A 16,768-nucleotide genomic window follows, 5' to 3' on the forward strand; every position below is an offset into this window, starting at 1 on the left:
AGAAGTCATGAATTAAATGTATTTTGCTTCTAATAGCATTTATAAAAAGTCAAATGAAGCTGGAACTCTATCTCTATATACATAAACTAATTAAAAGTAGATTAGTGACTTATAACTGCTAAAACCATAAAACTCATAGAAAAAAATATAGGGGTAAATCTTTATCATTGTGGATTTGGCAATGGAATCACAGATAGGATACCAAAAGCATGAGGAACAATAGATAAAATGGACTTCATAAAAATTAAAAACTTTTGTGCATCAAAGGGTCTTACAAAAACGTGAATTACAAGAAAGTGAAGACAGCATTTAAAATGGGAGAAAATATATATGAATCATGTATCTGCTCAAGGTCTAGCACCCAGGATATATAAATAACTTTTACCAAAAAAAGCCCCAAATAACCCAATTTGAAAATGGGCAATGATGTGAGTATTCTCTAAATATAAGCAAATGACAAACAAGCACATGAAAAGACACTCAACGTCATTATCATTAGGAAAATGCAAATCCAAACTACAATGAGGTATCATCTTACACCTACTCACTTCACACCCACTGTTGTAATAATATTTTAAAAACCGGAAAATAACAAGTGTTGGTGAAGAGATGAAATCTAGAACCGTTGTACCTTGCTGGTAGAATTGTTCAGCAGTTCCCCAAAAAGTTAGAGTCATCATATGACACCATTCCACATCCAGGTATATACCCAAAATAATTAAAATATAAATGTACACCACATATTCATAGCTGCACTGTTCACAATACCAAAAAGGTAAAAAAGAGCCCAGTGTCCATCAATGGATGAATGGGTAAATAAACTGTGGCATGCACATACAATGAGATCTTACTGAGCCATAAAAAGTAATGAAGAGCTGATCAATACACTACAACTTGGATGAACTCTGAGAACTTTACTAAGTGGGAGGAAGCCAGACGAAAGGTCACATACTGAATAATCCCATTTATATGAACTATCCAAAATAGACAAATCCATAAAGACAGAACACAGTATGATGGTGACCAGGGCAGGGGTGTGGTAGGGAATGGGGAGAAACTGCTTAATGGGTAAGGCGTTTTACTTTGGATGGAAATATTTGGAACTAGACAGGGGCAGTAGTTGTACAACACTGCGAAGATACTAAATACTACTGAATTGTTCATTCTGAAATGGTTCATTTTACATTAAGTGAATTTCATCTCAAAAATTACTACTATTATTTTTAAAGATTTTTATTTATCTGAGAGAGAGGGAGCACAAGCGGGGTAGGGGCAGAGGGAGAGGGAGAAGCAGACGACCTACTAAGCAGGGAGCCAGAGAGATGCAGGACTCTATCCCAGGACCCCAAGATCATGACCTGAGCCAAGGTCAGATACTTAACCACCTGAGCCACTCAGGTGTCCCTTTATAATTTTTCAATTAAAATAAAGTTAATGAAGTTTTGGTATTGAGGGGGAAAAGGAACCTCACTTATAATCACAACATTACTCAACAAACTTTTTTTTTTTTTTAAGATTTTATTTATTTATTCATGAGACACACAGAGAGAAAGAGGCAGAGACACAGGCAGAGGGAGAAGCAGGCTCTATACAGAGAACGTGATGTGGGACTTGATCCCAGGTCTCCAGGGTCACGCTCTGGGCTGAAGGTGGGGCTAAACTGCTGAGCCACCCGGGCTGCTCACTCAGTGAACTTTCTAGTTGGATCAGTAATTTGATGTCACTGCTTCTGAGCAAGTATATCAGTGTGAGTCAAATGTTATGTGTTTATGTGGGAACAACAAAGGTAGACCTCTTTTGCTGCCCACAACATAGCCCGTTCCTCCTCCTGTATTTCTCTTCCTTTTAATATTTATCATAGAGCAGTATTCCTCCACAGAGTCAGACACTAACCAGAAGACTTACAGGAACAGAGAGCTAACCAGCACATCCTTTCATCTTCTGCAGTACTATAAAGACTTTCCAGAGTCCTGCTACCATTTGCTCCCTATTGTCCTTTACCATTTACCCATTTGTCTTTTGCTTAACTCCCTGTTAATTACTCATTTTCCTTTTTTTAAATTTCTCTCCAGATAAACTTTAAGTGGCCCAAAACAAACACTTGTCCTATTTCCTTGGTGTTTCCTGGAGACAGAAAAACACAGTAGGGTTCTCAATACCTGCAATGACCAACAACACATCTCTGGTGGTGAAGTTAATTTCTTCTTAAATGAGTGGCACAAAGAAATGCTATTACCTATGGTTTTCATTTGACTTACTCTACAAAGCATTATACACTTTTCAGGGAGAAAATGGGATATACAGGAAGAAAGGAGGTGCTAGAGAGAAAAAGGGACAAGGAAAAATGTGTTTGAGAGCATTAATAGCTCACTAACCCCTCTTGCTAAAAGACGACCACTCCTATCAAGTGCAATCACTGATAGATCAAGTACCACACTGTAAGTTTACATATGTTTTGTAAGCTAACACTGACATCTTGTTTCCCAGGGGGGAAAAAAATGTGACCATGCTGTGCAAATAATGGGTAATCTATTCATAAGCAATAAGAAAAAAGATAATCCAAAACCTATGTCAGGGTTTTATGGGAAAATGCTGATTTTGCTTATTTGGAAATATGAGCCTAACATCTTTCATTCTTTGTGTCCAAAAGAAAAGCAATGAAAAGTCTGTGCAAATATTCAAATTTCTTGGAGTTTCTCCTCCAAAGTAATCAGCCCAGTACTTCGTGTCCTGAGTTCAATAAAACAAAAATCCATTGGAAATTCACAGAATGCTTGAATATAAAGCATTACAATTATTATAATTAACAAAGCCACTTCAAAAGGGAAAGGGGAAAAATGAGGTAAAGAAAATTTTGCAAACGTGCAAACAAGTTCTTTTGTTTTTGTAGTTGTCTTTGAGGTGCCTAAAAAGAACGCTGAAACAATTTTTCTTCACTGCTTTGCACTACAAATATCTATCACCACTACAGTTGCATTTTGACTTTTTTGACAAAAATGATAAAAATTACATTACTGTTTTTCAGGTTTTTACTTAAATTCCAGGTAGTTCACATATACTGTAATTTTTTTCTGATTTTTTAAAAGATTTTTATTTATTTATTCATGAGAGGCAGAGATATAGGCAGAAGGAGTAGCAGGCAGACTCCCTGCGGTGGGGAGCTCAATGCAGGACTTGATCCCAGGACCATCACCTGAGCCAAAGGCAGATGCTCAACCACTGAGCCACCCAGGCATCTCAATGTACACTGTAATATTAGTTTCAGGTACAGAATTTAGTGATTCATCATTTCCATATAACACCCCGTCCTCATCACAAGTGCCCTCCTTAATCCCCATCACCTATTTAGACCATCTCCCTACCCATCTCCCCTCCAGCAACCCTCAGTTTGTTCTCTGTAGTTAAGAGTCTGTTTTCTGCTTTGCCTCTTTTTTCCCATGTTCATCTGTTTTCTTAAATTCCACGTATGAGTGAAATCATATGGTACCTGTCTTTCTCTGACTTAACTTCGCTTAACAAAATACACTCTAGCTCCATCCATTTCATTGCAAATGGGAAGATTTCATCCTTTCTGATGGCTGAGTAATATTCCATTGTGTGTATATGTATGTGTGTCTGTTATGTGTATACACACATCTTCTTTATCCATTCATTAGTCAACAGACATTTGGGCATTATTGATTTTAATGTGTTCTTTTTCCCAAACCAATAGAACTTTCTGCAATGATAGAAATATCCCCTATCTTACCCTGACATGGTGGCTACCAAGCATTTAAAAAGTAGTTATAATCACTAACGAATTAATATTACTTCATTACAATTGAGCATTTATAGAGGCTAAAGTTATGTTCTTAAAAAAAAAACAAGAATATATTAAGTATTTGCAAAACTGCCAAAATGTAGAAACTGAAGACCATTATTTTTTACTTAGCAAACACCCCTACAGAAAATATGCTAAAAAAAATTAAAACTGTACATTCAGTATATTTACAAAACTAAAGTGTGCATTTGGATTGTGATAAAAATTTAATTACCAAGGAAAACATTTTTTAAAAGAAGAAAAACAAAAATTACTGACATGACTCTTGAAGTATTAATCTCAACAATATTTGTTTAAAAATGTAAGTTAAATAAATATCATAAACAAGGGTTGAAAGTTAGAGAATCGTTTGCTCCTACTTTCTATTTTTTTAAAAAACCTATTTAATATGCATCCAATAAGTATTTTATGAATGGAATGCTCAAAGCAACAGGAAAGTACACATACCAAAAAGATTAAACATTTACTCCCATAAAACCAGATGAAACATTAAAAATTACACATAGCATGAATAATTCTGTTAGGATTATGACATAATTTTTTATTGGGGGAGCATAGCTCAAGCTCAATGTATAATATTTCAAATGTCTCACTTATATATGTATTTGTTGACTGATTTGATGGGGCTAACATTTAGAAACTGGTACCTCATTTTCAATGCACAGGTGTGCATTGTAATGAACGCTTGAAAATGAATTTCAACTTGTGGAAACACATACATAGCAATGGCTTTTGAGCCTTCAACTTGCAAACAGAACCTTTCCAGTGCACAAGGATATATAGTCTGGTATAAGGGAAAGAACTCTATGCCTGCCACCTCTTCCTAAACCCTCCCTTCCTAACTCCCAAGGCAGAAACTATGAGTCACATAGAGTAGGCTAAATCATGCTCCCTATATTTTAAGAAAGTATAGAATGACACATTTCAAAACCATTTATATCAAGAAGAAGAGTAACACAGTGAACCTCAGAGGTACACTTCACAGAAGTTAACTAGGAAAACTCACTTAACATGGAAATACCTCATTGCTCTGCCATGGTTAAATGGAGTTAAAATTTAACTACATGATGCTAGACTAGAAATGGGTCATCAATTAATACCTGCAGGATGAAAATGAAAGACTACATGACCAATTAGGAGACCTGGTATTTGCTCTAACTGGCCGTAAAAAGTGACTTTGGACCTACCCACTAACCTTTTCTAAGCTTACTTTCCTCAAGAAGAAGAGCTATCTAAATTATCTATAAAGCCCCAACTAGCTTTGAAATTCTATGATCTAGCTTTGAAATTCTATGAACTTAAACAGAATTAAGTTATAGGTCAGACATTCATTTTCCAAACTATTTCAAATACTTTGGTAGCTATTTGACAGGAACTGTCAATTAACCAGAAACAATGAAGGGGAAAAATGATGAAATCTGAAAATCCAGTATGAAAAGCAGTTTTTGGTTTATAACAAAACTCGTACTCTTCAAGTATATGTATTACGTATATGTATTACTGAGATAGGATATATTTGTAATGAATGTCCTGCAGGACAGTATCATATATACACATCAGGATTAATACAAAAACAGAGCATTTGAATGCTTTTACCACTTGACATGACTATTTCCACACATTCAATTTAAGAAACAATTAAGATGCAGAGCACCTAGATGGCTCAGTCGGTTAAGCATCTGACTCTTGATTTCTGCTGAGGTCATGATTTCAGGGTTGTGAGATCAAGCCACATATCTCTGGGCTCAGTGGGGAGTCTGCTTGAGATTCTCTCTCTTGCCCTCTGCCCCTCCCCTGCTCTCTCTCTCTCTCTCTCTCAAATAAGTAAATCTAAAAACAAACAAAAACAAAGATAGTTTTAAGTAGAACTAACTCAAGGACAGAGCAACTGCAGTGATTATGGAGGCTCTGTATTCTAACAGTGGTTGAAGCTGGAAGGGCCCAACAAATTACAGAAAAACAAGAAGCCCCTCCTTATTTGGAATTCAAAGTGAATCAAACAAAAACAAAACTTAATTCCCTCTCCCACATTCTTCTGCCTCACTTGATGGCAGGATGCTCTTTTACCACTTTCTGTCTGCTTTCCCTTCAGGGTATTCTTATGTTCATTTAATCCAGATCCTATTTTTTCCAAATTCCAAAGGGGGTGGAGGGCACAGTTATGTAACTTTCCCAGACTTCGACCCCTTTCACCCTTAACCCAGCCACCCGTTGTAGGAGCCATCAATGTCAACAGCATAAGGACGGGCATCACCATCCTACCATCCTTATATCCATCAAAATATCTAGACTCACTGATTAATACAACTTGAGAGCCAGCTAACATCTGAGTGGTACTATATTCAAAAATCTCATTTGAGGTGGTTTTTTTTTTTTTTTTAAGATTTTATGTATTTTAAGATTTTATGTATTCATTTGAGGGGGGAGAGGGAGAGAGAGAATGTGCACAAGTAGGGGGAGAGACAGAGGCAGAAGCAGCAGCAGACCCCCTGCTGAGGGGGAGCCCCCCCTCAGGGCTCAATCCCAGGACTCTCGGATAATGACCTGAGCCAAAGGCAGACACTCAACTGACTGAGCCACCCAGACACCCCCAATGATCTTATTTTAATTGTTTTTTAATTGTAAAAATATGTAGTGAAAAATATATAAAATATAAACCAAACTTAATAGAACCTTTCCTTCTACATACTTCCAGCTCCTACCCCCATTCTCTTGCCTGCCCCCATCCACAGCTACAATCACTATTAAGTTTGATCTATGCCCTTTTTAATGCCTTAGCTTATTGCCTATAAAATAGGGATAATAGTGCCTACCTCACAGGATTGTCTTGAGGATTAATTAACTTAATACACGTAAATTAAGACAGCATCTGGAACTTACTAAAGACTCAAATGATGTAAGATGCTGTCATATTTTAACAAATCCCATATTGATGAACATTTAGGTTTTCACAATTTTTCATTATATCCAATGCTGTGATAAACAAACTGGCTTGCTTGACTTTTTTCAATTATATAAATTCTTATAAGTGAAAAATGCTGATTCAAACACATACTTATGCAAAATGTTGTCAGATGTGGTCAAACCACACACCAAAAATATTCAGCAAGTCCCCTCCAACTGATAGTATGTGAGAGCATTTTCTTATTGTCTTCCACATCAAGTATCTTCAACACTAGATATTAGTCTTTGCCAATCTAATAGGTTAAAGATGATCAATGTTTTACCTTACATTGGAAGTTATACATCTTTTTTGTGTTTCTCTCATGATTTGCTTGCCTGTTTATATTTATAGGGAAGGTCAAGAATGCTTTCTTCTGTGTCAACAGGAAAGGAACCACTTCTTGCCTTACACGCTGTTCTAATTCAGAATGTTCTAAAATGAACAGAACTTTTCTTCCCTCCAATCCCAGCAGCATATCACTGTTAAGTTTTCTCCTATTGCATAGATTAATTACTCAATCAAGATCCATCTGCTGGGGCAGCCCAGATGGCTCAGCGGTTTAGCACCGCCTTCAGCCCAGGGCCTGATCCCGGAGACCCAGGATTGAGTCCCACGTCAGGCTCCCTGCATGGAGCCTGCTTCTCCCTCTGCCTGTCTCTGCCTCTCTCTCTCTGTGTCTATCATGAGTAAATAAATAAAATCTTAAAAAAAAAAAATCCATCGGCTGTCATTGCTTATACATAAGCCAAACTCCCCTCTTTCATTAAAAGATGTCTCTTTCTTGTCCTTTCATATTTATAAATAAAATTGGCAACTGATGAGAGCTCCATTAGTATTTGGGTAGGTCATTCTTTCATGTCCCCATGAAAATCTCCTGTTCTTCTCATTAAGAGAAGTTGACAGGTCCATTAAGTGATTTTGCTTTCAAGTTGAGATTTCTTTTTTTCCCCAAGTCTCTTTTATTTTATAAATAAAAAAACTGAGGTCCAAAGAGGTTAAGCACATAGGACCCAGGGGTCTATTATCTCCTAACGTCAGGTTTTGCTCCCAAACACTGAAACACCCCCTTTCTGAGGCTATAGTCCTCAAATGTTTCCACTGCTAATTCCCTACCTACCTTCCAGGAACTTCCAAGTTAGGAGTCAGAACTGGTGATTGCAGCTTCCAAGCCATAGTTTCTCTCCAACTCTTACGCTCCAGCTTTTCTGGTGGGGGAACTGAGGGGGGGATAGGGGTAGTCTTCACCTCAGCCTCCTTCATCCTGCACACCATACCTGGCCTTTGCCTGAAACTTCTCCACATATTAAGTTTCTCTCCACAACCACATGTTCCATGCCCCTAGCTCACTCAGGCATACATGATACATGTTTGTGGATCCTTTGGTCCCTCTATTCTGTTTATTCACTCCTTTCTTTCTTTGCCTGCCCTCCAGCTCATGTTCCATATCCCATCATCTGTGTCCCCAGTCACTCCTGCCAAGTTCCTGAACCTCCTTAGTCCATCTGCACTTGGGTTGTATCCACCTGAAAACAATCTAAGCCTGCAGGAATGCAACAGTGCACCTTCTTCATACCCCAGACAGGTGGGTACTGCTGGAGAAAATCCCCCAAGTAAGCAGATGGCTCCACCGTGAGCCTAGCAACCGACAGCTAGCTAATGCCAACGATCCTACTATCTTTCTCTAGCCAAACTGCCATGTGATTCTTTACAACAATCATTTCAAACCTGCGTTCTCTACAAATCTTCACTCCCCAGGCAGTTGGCCTTGCCAGATAGAATGTAGAATTTTCATGTCAGCTGTGCTAAATTAGTGGCTCTCAATTCTACTCTGTGGTTTCCTAGACAATCCATACAGTTCCTTAGAAGGGAAGACCGTACGGATTAAACAAGATTCTCGCCTATCCCATCCCTTAAATAAGAATAATTTCAGTGTACCTATTTTACTTAGTGAATTTTCTGAATAAATGTTTCTGCTAAAAGGAGTTTGAAAACATTTACTAGATATTACATATCCCACCCACGTCGGGGTTGGTTTAGAGAACATCAATATGCAAAGCAAACAAAAGGAGAGCTTTTCTGGTGGAAGTGGAGACATACTACTGCTCAGTCTCCCCATAATTCTCTACCTCGACCCTACTTAGGAACTATCAGGCTCTGAAGAACACATTTAAAAAACCACTGCTCTAGGCAAAATAGGCACCTAGACTTGTCCCCTGAACTTTTTGCCTTTGAGTCATAGTTCATACTTTCCCTTTAGCTTGAGATGTCAACAAATGAAAATTCCAGGAGAATTCCATAAGACTTTGTTCCAAGTCAGTGCCTTGAAGAGTATAGAGTATACAGTAAGTACTCAATAAATACATGTTGAATGAATACTGTTCCTCCTAAACTCCTGCCAATGTCATTCTTCAGTGTGAATGTAAACAGCACCTTCTTCAAAAACTCTTCTACAATCCTGCTACATAGAATTAGATTTTGTGTTCTACAAATGTTGGGCATTGGGCCAGGCATAGAGATACAAAATTTAAGACAAAGTCCCTTTCCTCAAAGGCTCTCAGTCTGGAACCTTTATGCCTGTATTGATAGTCCTTATATTAATCTACTTTATATTCATTTATTTATTCATTCAACAGTCATGTGAATATGTATCACCTGACAAACACAGAACCTATATCTCCTATTCTCCTATTTATCCTCTAACTCAGCCACAAAGGTGAGATTTCACAATTCTTGAACTGCATTTAAAATAGCCATAGACAAATTCTTTAAAAACATTTTCTAAGATGAGTGTTAGGAGCCAAAATTATGTTTCCTAATACTACTTATTCACCTATTAATTGCATAACTGAATTCCTATATAAATTGATTCATGCTTTTAAAAGTTTTAAGATTTCCCAGTTATACAAATAAGTGGTAATACTGTATAATGAAATACAGTTGACCTTTGAACAACATAGGTTTATAAAACATGGGTCTACTAATACATGAATTTTTTTCAATAAATACAGTACAACACTGTATTTTCTATTAAGTTTGTTTGTTTATTTGAGAGAGAGAGAGAGAGCATGCACCAGTTCCCACATGTGGGGTTGGGGAGGGAAGGGCAGAGGAAGAGGAAGAGGAAGAAGAGAATCCCAAGCAGATTCCCTGCTGATCCCAGAGCCCACAGGGCTCAATCTCGCAATGCTGAGGTCATGACCTAAGTTAAAATCAAGAGTCAGATGCTCAACCAACTGAGCCACTCAGGCACCCCCTTATGATTTTCTTAATAACACTTTTTTTTTTTAAGATTTTATTTATTCATGAAAGACACAAAGAGAGAGGCAGAGACATAGGCAGAGGGAGAAGCAGACCTCCTGTGGGGAGCCCAATGCGGAATTTGATCCCAGGACCCTGGGATCACACCCTGAGCTGCAGGCAGACACTCAGCCACTGAGCCACCCAGGTGCCCCAATAACATTTTCTTTTCTCTAGCTTACATTATTATAGTAACAGTACATAATACATATTACATGCAAAATATGTGTTAACTGTTTAAGTTATCAGGAAGGCTTCTGGTCAACAGTAGGCTATATTGGAGTCAAAAGTTACACATGGATTTTCAACTGAGCAAGGGGTCAGCACCCCTAACCCTGGCATTGTTCAAGGATCTGATGGTACTGATAAAAGTACTTTAAGATGGGGTGCCTGGGTGGTGCAATTGGTTATGTGTTGGACTCTTGGTTTTGGCTCAGGTCATGGTCTCGGGTTGTGAGATCAAGTCCTGCATTGGGCTCACGCTAAGCACAGAGTCTGCTTCAGACTCTCTCTCCCTCTCACTCTGCTCCTTTCACGTATGTGCTTTTTCTCTCTCTCTAAAATAAATAATCTTTAAAGAAAAAGAACCTTAAAATGTAAAATGTGCCTACCCATTGATCCATTAATCCTACTTTTAAGATTCACTCCTAAACACAAACACACATGCACATACAAAGATGTGTACATATCTCTTGCCCTAGAGGTTAGTGGAATGAGAATACCAGGAAGTAGAAAGAGAAATTGGCAAATAAGTATGTGTAGTATGATTCTATTTTGTTGTTTAAGAAGGAGATAAAGTATATAATTACATAAATAAAAGCAAAGCAGTAGGACCTACCCAAACTATTAACACTGATTATTCCACAGTATAAAACTGGATGAAGAGACAGCTACCTTCCAATGTTCCTCTATGTTCACTGATATTAGGGCATGTATCATTTTGTATTTAAAATATGAAAAGTTTATTCTTTTAAATGTATAAAAAGAGCTTTTACTGTATTTTAGTTTTAATACAGGCATTCCCCAAATTCTGAGCATTTAACATACAATCATCCTGCAAAACATATACCACGGCCATACCAAGAAAAAAAAAGGAAGAAGGGCAGAGGTGGTGCATTAGTGACTTCTCTTCTCACAGAAAGGTTTCATACTGTACAGGGTGGGGAAAGAAGGAGGGGCGGATCCCTGGGTGGCTCAGGGGTTTAGAGCCTGCCTTTGGCCCAGGATGTGGTCCTGGAGCCCCGGAATCAAGTCTCACATTGGGCTTCCTTCATGGGGCCTGCTTCTCCTTCTGCCTGTGTCTGACTCTCTCTCTGTGTCTCTCATGAATAAATAAATAAAATCTTTAAAAAAGAAAAAAAAGGGAGAGGGGAATACTAAGGAGAAATGATGTAAACAGATAAAACAATGTTAATTAAAAAATAATAAAACAAGGTTAATTAAAAAAATAAAACAATGTGAAAATGGAAATTATTTTTTTTTAAACTTTTATTTATTTATGATAGTCACAGAGAGAGAGAGAGAGAGAGAGGCAGAGACACAGGCAGAGAGAAGCAGGCTCCATGCACCGGGAGCCCGATATGGGATTCGATCCCAGGTCTCCAGGATCACGCCCTGGGCCAAAGGCAGGTGCTAAACCGCTGCGCCACCCAGGGATCCCTGAAAATGGAAATTATTGACAAGAATTCCAAGCTTCCTTAAAAAAAAAAAAAAGGTCAAAACCCATAATGCATTAACACACCATCAGGGATCCCTGGGTGGCGCAGCAGTTTGGCGCCTGCCTTTGGCCCAGGGCGCGATCCTGGAGACCCAGGATCGAATCCCACATCAGGCTCCCGGTGCATGGAGCCTGCTTCTCCCTCTGCCTGTGTCTCTGCCTCTCTCTCTCTCTATGTATGACTATCATAAATAAATAATAATAAAAAAAAATGTTTATTAAAAAAAAAAAAGACACCATCGGTTTCCAATAACGTGTTTTTGCCCCTCCCCTTTAGACAGCATTGTAGTTGCAAGTCAAATTCCATATATTTAATCCTCTTTAGGAAATATACTTATATCAATAACACAAACAAACATTCTAAATGCCTGAAGTCACTAGTTAGAGCACCCTAGGATAAGTACTACTTCATCTGCTTTCAAAACCTGTGTGGTAAGCCATTCCCAGACTATACTGGATATGTTAGCTGTCTTATGTCAGTCCTGAGAGGGAAGGGGAGGCCACTATGTTTCCTACCACCCTGATATCTGTACAACACTCTAAAATTTAAAAGCTCTTTGATACACATGAATCAAATGTTCTAGCTCATTAAAAAGCATTCAAATAAAACACATACAGCTATCATTATAAACATATGCAACAATTTAATCTTTGAACAAAAAGATGGCAAACCATGAACTTGAAATGGATGCTTATGAGCTATTATGAATGCTGGTTACAAATGTAGAACAGATACCTAAATATTTTCATTAATTGAAAACTGCAGCTGAGAAACTGCCACAAATCCAAAAACTCACTGTTAACTTTCATAAATGAAAGCTGATTTCTTTGAGCAAACTCTCGGTGGACTTTGACTAATAATTAAGACATAATTCACCCACAACTTTTCATTTGTACATCAATAACATACATGGGAAAATCTGGGCTATCATCCTTGACAAATCATTTCTCACAACACTTGGAAAATACAGTTTCACCTCATGCAATTATGATTTTGCAAAAAGGATTAATATAACTGTATTACTAAAGTTTAAGATAGTTGAAGTTTTAAAACTGAAAAATCTACTTTAAAAAAATCTAACTAGGCACTCAAAATAACATATATGCCAACATGCCGAACACAAAAAATGAAAGATGTATTTCCATGTACTGTCAGAAACAGCAAAGATAAACAAATTTAATGCTCTCTACTCATCAGAGGTAATTTAGACAGATTGAATAAAACTTTTCCAGGAAAACACTCCATTTAAATGAAGCCGGTAAGGCATACTTTCAGATATTTAGGATAGACCAATATAGAGAAGGGATTGAAAAATAGGTCTGTTCACAACAAGATATCATAAAACAAGTAAAAATAAGAATTCGAATGTAAGACTCAAATGAAATCAAGTGATAATCAGAAAAGGCCACATAAAGGACATCCATTTAAAACAGAGACCAAATTTCACAATGTGAGTGGGAATAGAAGCCAGAGTAGGACATCCTCTTGAAAAAATTTTAACCCTATACATAATAAAAATGTAAGGCTATAGTAATAACTGTGCACTTATTCTCACAACATAAAGAGTGAATTAAATGTTGCTTTTGTGGCAAAAATTCTTCCAATAAACTGGATGATAGCCCAATTTAACATCATTTGATTTTTCACAGTGTAACCATAAAGGTTTTTTTGTTTGGGAGGGTTTGTTATGCTCTTCTTCCCAAAAAAAGAAAGGCTACATCAAGCTTCCCAAATGCCTGTCTTAATATTTTAATCTTCAAATCATCTTTTTAAACGCCTCTAACTCAGGTCAACTTTGTTGGCCTTTCTCTTTACTTTTTAACTTGTCCATTGGATATGGTTAACATCCAGAAATCCTCTTGGAAGTTTATCACACAAAGACAGCAGAGACAGATGCATGGGCTAAGTGAAGAGGGGTTTTGGAAGAGACTACTTGTAGGAGTGGTACATTTTGTGAATATTTTGCTTTCCTATACAACCCTTCCTTCAACCTCATCCTGCAGGGACTTGGATAATGAATCCTCCCTGTACTTGCATTTTTATTACCTGTTTATATAAGAAGAAGGGATATGCATCTTAGTCTGCATATCTTAGATTTTGTAAAATATATATTGGTCAGGCCCAGATTCTAAATGATTTTTTTAAATGCAATATAATACTGTACCAAGGTTGTAAGGGAGTTCCTTTTCATATAGAGCCTCTCCAAGTACTGTAGTCCCTCATCTTTCAGTAACTCCAATGGAAAATGGTGCAGATTCCTATAATTTAAGAACAAATTCTTGTGCTTTTCCAGCTTTGCCACAGAGATCGTCTTACAGAGTTCAGATGCCATGACTGAACATATCCCATCAGGCACACTGCAGCACTACATCTTGTCAAAATTGGTCCATTTCTAAAGAGAAAAAGAAATTGAATAATTAAGATACTGTTCATCAGCATTGCCAAATAAACCACTTAGCACACATGACTATTTGCAGACACCAAAAAAAGAATTACACATTCAATCTCTGTATTTGTTTCTTTCCTAACAACTAAATTTATCACACATATATAGGAGATTAAAATGAGCAACTATTGGGAATCCCTGGGTGGCTCAGTGGTTTGGCGCCTGCCTCCGGCCCAGGGCGTGATCCTGGAGTCCCGAGATCGAACATCCGGCTCCCCGCGTGGAGCCTGCTTCTCCCTCGGCCTGTGTCTCTGCCTCTCTCTCTCTCTCTGTGTCTCTCATGAATAAATAAATAAATAAATCTAAAAAAAAAAAGCTACTTTTTATTAAAAATGCCCTCACTATTTAAGCTTACTTAGCACTTAGCAGCAACAGTCCCAAATGGAAAAAAAAAAAAAAATAGTTCTTCAACTTCAAACAGGAATGTCTAACAGAAAGAAACCAGTTTCATAACCTGCAACCAAAGATAGCTGAAAAATCAGATACAGCAAACCCATTTCCTTCTTGAACTACCCCATTTTATGTTCAGCTTAAGGGATTTCAAAAATATTGATAAATACATACAAAATAGATCACTGACAGCTTCGTTTTCTTTATTTCTTACTATCTTTAGAATATTGTCCTATATTCTAATTTTTTTATCTCTTTATTTTCTTTCTTCTTAGCTTTGAGGATTATCAGAAGTAATAAAGAATCATGTCCAGGACGATATGGTTTTATTATCTCAATGAAAGAAGAAATACTGTGCTAGGAAATAAGAACCTTGTGTTATTTTATTACTATCTTTCCAAGCCTCAGTTGCCTAATATAAAAAATGGAGACAGCAATTTATTGGTACAGACCAGAACCCAGAACAGATTAAATTCCCTTCTACCTCTGAAAGTGACAGGGTAGGAAGAGAAATAACATTTGCCATCTTATCAGCAAGGAACAGGGCAAAAACAAATTTCATTCACAATCACTTAACATAAGAAGAAACAAACTCAGAGCTTCAGTAATTTGTCCAAGGTCAAACAGCTCATAAAGGCTAAAAGCAAAGATTTTTTCCCCACCTTGGGGTAGAGATGAGGCTGTTCCATGTATTTTAAAACCTGGGTTTTCTACATACACAGACTCACAGGTCTCTATATAATACTAAGGAAATGTGAAAACACTAAAAAGTTGAGCTTTGTTCAAAGACTCTACATTTTCCTGGGCATCCTTTCTCAAACTCCCCAATAGAAAGTATCTTTCAAAGAAAAATTTTTTTAAGAAAAACTATCTTCCCCTGGGAATTAACACTAAGTTAGTGCAAAACATAGTAACATAAGCTTTCGAAAGCAGTTTTGTAACTTTCTTGGTAATTTTCCATTATTCCAAATTCCAACTCCTAGCTAATAAAAAGGCACTTGCCATTTTATTTAAAAGGACAGGGGATCCCTGGGTGGCGCAGCGGTTTGGCACCTGCCTTTGGCCCAGGGCGCGATCCTGGAGACCCGGGATCGAGTCCCACATCGGGCTACTGGTGCATGGAGCCTGCTTCTCCCTCTGCCTGGTGTCTCTGCCTCTCTCTCTCTCTGTGACTATCATAAATAAATAAAAATTTAAAAAAATTTAAAAAAAAATAAAAGGACAGACAACATGGAATAGTCAGTAATATCCCCAACGCAACATGAGAATTCAAAATTTTCCCATTCTGATCCTACTTACACACCTAATTTATAAGACATATGTGACTTGAACAACATACTCAATCTTTCTATATTTTAATTCTCTCATGTCTAGAACAAGGAGAACTAAACTAGAAATAATACCCATGATACTGCATGGGAAGAGGTTTCCTGGATTATTATTCACTGAAGTAGTGAATTGGAAGCAGGTTAGATGTCTCACCAGTGCCTTCAATTTAATATATTTTGATTTTCATCACCAATCTGAATTTTCCCTAGTGTTTCTCATCTCAATTAACAGCACACACCTCTATCCACCTAGCTGTGTAAGCCGGAAAGCTGGAAGTCATGAAGGATTCCATCCTGTCCTTCACCTGCCCTGTCCAATTTAGCTTAACACCGGTGGTTTCCATCTCCAAAATACATCTCAAATCCATCCACATCTCTCCACCGGCCAAAACCAAAAGCCACTGTCATCTCCTGCCTGGCCATCTGTACTACTGGTCTCCCTGTGCCCACTCTGGTCACTTTCTAATACATTAATCATTTTAGCAGTGAGCCTTTAAAATGTAAATCCCATTGTTTCCCTCTCTTGGGTAAACTCACTCCCCAGCGCACACATATCAGCTAAATACAGCCTTGAAAAGCTTTTTTAGAAAATCAGACTCTTATCAGGCACCAAGGGCTCCTCACAATCTAGCCCCATTTGCTTCTCCATTCTCCAGCCTTATCTGGCAGCACCCTCCCTGGCTTCTCACCAAGCTCCTGGGCTTTTCTAGTCCTTTCTGTCTAGTCTCTTTCAAGATCCAAACTTCACACCACTTGCTACTCTCCACTTACCTTGAAAGCACTGTCCCATCAGCCTTCAAGTTTCAAAGTAAAAATCACTTCCCG

General features: G+C 37.8%; 1 protein-coding gene and 1 long non-coding RNA gene across 10 annotated transcripts in view; both read right to left on the reverse strand.

Annotated features, from left to right (window-relative positions):
• LRRC28 (leucine rich repeat containing 28) overlaps window positions 1-16,768 on the reverse strand; it is a 159,126-nt gene that overhangs the window by 140,789 nt on the left and 1,569 nt on the right. For 5 of the 9 annotated variants that reach the window (XR_007409795.1, XM_025436927.3, XM_049108422.1 and 2 more), the window contains exon 2: window positions 13,944-14,171. Coding sequence is in view for 7 of the 9 variants with exons in the window: in XM_025436927.3 (XP_025292712.1) it covers window positions 13,944-14,111 (168 nt within the window). In the remaining 2 variants the exon portion in view is untranslated. The remainder of the gene's footprint in view (window positions 1-13,943; window positions 14,172-16,768) is intronic. The other 4 variants (XR_007409796.1, XM_025436933.3, XM_049108421.1 and 1 more) reach the window with 1 other exon arrangement.
• LOC112653100 (uncharacterized) lies at window positions 1,551-9,777 on the reverse strand. Its single transcript, XR_003131919.3, has 3 exons — window positions 8,490-9,777; window positions 7,882-7,981; window positions 1,551-7,196 (listed from the first exon to the last, which is right to left on the reverse strand). It is a non-coding gene; the product is annotated as an uncharacterized LOC112653100 (long non-coding RNA).

This window comes from Canis lupus, chromosome 3, assembly GCF_003254725.2.
Source record: "Canis lupus dingo isolate Sandy chromosome 3, ASM325472v2, whole genome shotgun sequence".
Classification (NCBI taxonomy): Eukaryota; Metazoa; Chordata; class Mammalia; order Carnivora; family Canidae; genus Canis; species Canis lupus.